The sequence below is a fragment of the Melanostigma gelatinosum genome, assembly GCF_949748355.1.
Source record: "Melanostigma gelatinosum genome assembly, chromosome: 6".
Lineage (NCBI taxonomy): Eukaryota > Metazoa > Chordata > Actinopteri > Perciformes > Zoarcidae > Melanostigma > Melanostigma gelatinosum.
This window is the reverse complement of record NC_136639.1, coordinates 1,692,809-1,696,979: the sequence shown is the minus strand read 5'-3', so window position 1 is coordinate 1,696,979 and position 4,171 is coordinate 1,692,809. Positions and strand designations below refer to the sequence as shown.

The 4,171-nt window shown below is 50.5% G+C and overlaps 1 protein-coding gene across 1 annotated transcript in view; it reads right to left on the bottom strand.

Moving 5' to 3' along the window:
* The window catches only part of LOC306778505 (uncharacterized protein), a 4,768-nt gene extending 832 nt beyond the window's left edge, over nt 1-3,936 (bottom strand). The window contains exon 1 of the mRNA XM_079270012.1: nt 1-3,936. This exon is cut by the window's left edge and continues 297 nt beyond it. Within this exon, the coding sequence (XP_079126138.1) occupies nt 1-3,719 (3,719 nt within the window). The 5' untranslated portion in view covers nt 3,720-3,936.
* Between the last annotated feature and the right edge of the window lie 235 nt (nt 3,937-4,171).

The window sequence follows — 4,171 nt, the reverse complement described above, 5'->3', positions numbered from 1 at the left end:
GTTTGACTTTCTGCCTGTTCCTCTGCAGGTAATAGGACAACGAGCCGCCTGACGTCCCTGTGAAGGACGGTGGCTTGGATCTTTTCCCTCCTGATTTTGGGAATTGACTTGCCTTTCAGAGCTCTCGTGACAGGGACACAGTAGCTCGGGAAAACTCTTACATTGACGTCCCTTACAACGCCTTTATCATCTGGGGTCGTGCCGATGACTCTGCCAAGCTTGAACTGCCCTCGTAGCGCATTCTGGTCACACAGCCACACAACATCTCCAATGGCAACATTTCTTTGTTCAGTATGCCATTTGCTTCGGACAAATAAGTTTGGACCAGCGAGTTGGCTCCAGCTCCTCCAGAACTTGGTCACCTCCGACTGCATAGCTCTCAGTCTTTTGTACGGGTAGTTGTGAAAGTCAAAGGTTTTCAAGTCCCCACTTTGAGAGGCCCGGCCCAGTAGGAGAGTGTTGGGTGTGACATACTGAATGCAGTCCTCTTTGCTCTGTACTCTTGCGTCAATTGGACGCTCATTTGCTAGGTTGGCTGCGATGTAAAGAGTTGTCTGGAACTCACTGTAGCTTAGTGAAGCCTCATTCCCAAGATTCTGGAATGCCCTCTTTACAATTCGCACAGCAGCTTCTGCAGCACCATTCCTGTGTGGAGAATCGGCTGGATGGATTTTCCACTGCCACTCAGTTCCATTCCTTGCTGCGGTCTCTTCAAGGTTTGCTTTGTCTAGGTCCAAAACCCTGTAGAGCTCCTCCAGGACTGGTTTTGCTCCAATAAAATTGGTGCCTGGGTCCGACCACATCTTTCTTGGATGACCTCTCCTTCCTTCCCTTACAGAGATGACTCCTGTGGAGGAGATTGCCTCCCACTTTGGACTCTCCACAGCTTGGCTTCCTTTGCCAAACTGTTTAGCTGCTCTCCAGATCCATGCAACTGTCTTTACCAGACGGCTCAGAGTGCTGTATCTCCTGACATCCACCAGCGTTTGGATTGCAGACCCTGCAGGTAGCCTCCGTTGCTCTGTTTGTGCCTCCTGTTTCAGTTTGTGTTCCACTTGCTGCTTCTTAGCCTGAGCTCTGGTCAGTGCAGCAGCATATGCCTTTTTTTGAAGTTTTGTGACGTTCTCCCTGGCAGTGGCTGCGAGTTCTTTGGCTGATGTGATTGGCCACTCCTCCACTGGCAAGCTTAGAAACTTTGGACCTTTTTGCCACTCTGAGTCCTCATCGAGATCTTGATGGCTGGCTCCCCTTGTTATAATGTCGGCAATGTTTTGTGGGCCAGGAATCCACCACCAATCCTGGACCCTTGTGTTGCTTTGAATCTCCCCGATCCTATTTGCGAAGAATGTTTGATAGCCATAGCTTTCCCGTTGTATTGCACCAAGGATGGTCTGGCTATCAACAAAATGGTACCACCTCTGAATCTGGATTCGGCTGTGCAGTTCAAAGTACTTTTTCAGCCGTGAGGCAAACACTGCTCCACACATTTCTGCTTTGACAGCATCCCCTCCTTGATCCAAAGGAGTAAGTTTTGCTTTGGACTCCACCAGCCGGATGACCGGGCCCTGGTCTGAACTCCATCGGAGGTACATCACTGCTCCATAAGTATGCTCGCTACCGTCAGAGAATGTGATCGCCAGGGGACCATCAGTAAAGCTTGGGGGAGTCAGTGCTCTGGTGAACTTGACTTTGGCAAGTTGGCCGTACTCCTCAAAGAGCTTTATTGCGTCCTCCCTGAGTGCATCTGAGAGCGCAGTATCCCATGAGTCCTTTACAGGTGCACTTCCACCCTTTGCTTCCTGGAATGCCCTACGTACCAGGATAGCTCCCTTCTGCTTGATGGGAGTTACCAGGCCGACTGGATCATACAGCCCTGACACTTGGCTCAGCAGTGCTCGCCGAGTCAGGGGGTTGGGTGTTTGGGCTCTTATCTGCTCCTGCAGAAGGTTTTGGCTGAGTCTCATCTTTTTCTTTCTCTTTGAGAAGTTTATTCCCACCATGACATGGAGTTTGTCCTCTTCTACCATGTAGCCAAGGCCGAGTGCTTTATTATCCTCCTCTCGCATCTGGTTTGGTAAGACCATGGTCTTTTCCGCAGCCTTTTCCAGCTTGTCACTGCACTCCTTCCTCCCACTTTGCCCAGAATAAACCCAAGGTTTGAGCTCGAACCCGCCAGCTTTCAGAATCTGTTGCACATTCGCCGTGATGGTTTTCAGCTGGTCTAAGTCATTGTGGGACGTGAGAATGTCATCAACGTAGCTGTCTTCTTGAATAACCTGCCGTTCCTCTTTGAGGTGAGTGAAAGGTGGGAGGTTGGCAGTTTCACGCATTGCAAGCTGTGCGATGCATCCTGCTGGCTTGTCACCGATGTTTACCCTGGTGATTGCATATTCCCCCAGCTCTTCGTCCTCTGAATCACGCCAAAGGAATCTATGCAGGTGCATCTCCTTTTCTTCCAGCCAGACTGAGTTATACATCTTCTTTATGTCCCCCAGAGCAGCATGCACTCCACCCCTGAATCTCAGGAGCACTGCACGAATCTGGTTGAGGACATCCGGGCCTTTCATCAGTAGGTCGTTCAGGCTCACACCTCTGAACTTTTGACTACTGTTCCAAACAAGTCTCACAGGGGTTGTGACAGAGTGGGGGTTTGGAGCAATGAGGTGACTCACATACCATACTGGCCCATGCCAGTTGATCACTGTGTCTCTGGATAACTTGGTTGCAGCTTTCCGATCTATCATGTCATGGACTTGAGCAGTATAGGCAACTTTCCATTCAGGTTCTTTGGCCAGTTGCTTTTCCGTCCTGAGGAATGTGGCCTCCACAGTCCTTTTATTGTTCGGCAGGGAGTCTGGGTTCCCTACCCATGGATATCTGGTATGCCAGTGTGGTTCTTTGCTGTGGGCGTCTCCTGTGACGTAGGTGAGACCCTCTTTCACCACTTGGAGTTCTCGCTCCTCGGCAAGAGTCATTTCCTTGCCACCCGGCTGACAGTTCCCACAGCGGCAGCCTCCACACTTTGGCTCACATCCTGCGCCGATGCTGTCCCATCTCCACCACTTCAAAAAGTCCTGGTTGATGGCTGAAGTGCTTGATTCACAGAGCTGGATGGTGCCTTGATTATTTGCCAGCGGACCCTCTGGGACCATGCTGGTGAGTTGTTCCTCATATCTTGCAGCCGCTGCTCTCATCGACCTCGCAAAGTGTGTCTTCGACATGTGAGCTGACACGGTGAGTTCTTCAAAGAGTTCAGGATGCGTTCCTCCCACTGTTTTCCCCAGTGGACCGTCCCACAGCACAAGGTCTCCAACAGCTCTGATCCTCTGTGGCGCTAGTTGACCTTCTTTGTGGCTAATGAGCAGACTTATTTCTTTAGGTCTCCGGAGTTCATCCAGCGGTGTATCTGGGAAGAATCTCTGGAGCTCCTTTGGTTCCACATGTTTGTGTATCTCTGCAATGCTGTCCAGTCCATAACACACCAATTGGTGGGCTCTGAGAGTGCCTTTTGGTGTCTTCACTCTGATCCTGAGGAGGTATCGTTTCGTCTCTACACGAACCTCCATGCCCCCAACTCCATGGACGACAAGTGCGACTTCTTCATTTCTGAGGTTTAGCCTGCTTGCAGTCTTGTGGGTTATGTAATTGGTGTCAGAAGCCAAATCGATTAATGTTCCAATTTTCTGCCCAGCGTTTGCTGTGACCTCGACAAGCATCATCAGTACTGGCAGCTCTTGAAGTCCGCTTTCCCCTAAAAGGCTTGGTTGGTCTTTGACAGTATTGAAAGCCCTGGATGCAGTATTGGAAAACACATTTCGGCATTGGTTTGCCAATTCAGGTGAGAGTTTCCCGAAGAAGCCCTCCTGCTCCTCTGTGTACTTCCTCCTGCCTTTATCCCCTTCCGGACCGAACCTGCTCCTCTTCTGACCATCGCTGCTTCTCTTCTGACCATCGCTGCTTTTCTTTGCCTCAGCGTTGGGGCACAGATAGAAGTGATGCTCAGGAGTATCTGCATCCTTGCAGTCCTGGTTTCTGCACAGGAATCCAGGTTTGCACTGTGAGCCATCGCCATGAACCTCCAAACATCTCTTACATGCTCCCAACCTTTTTACTGCAGCTCTCTTCTCTGCTAGTTTCAGCGCTCGGAACTGTCTGCAAAAATAGATCTTCC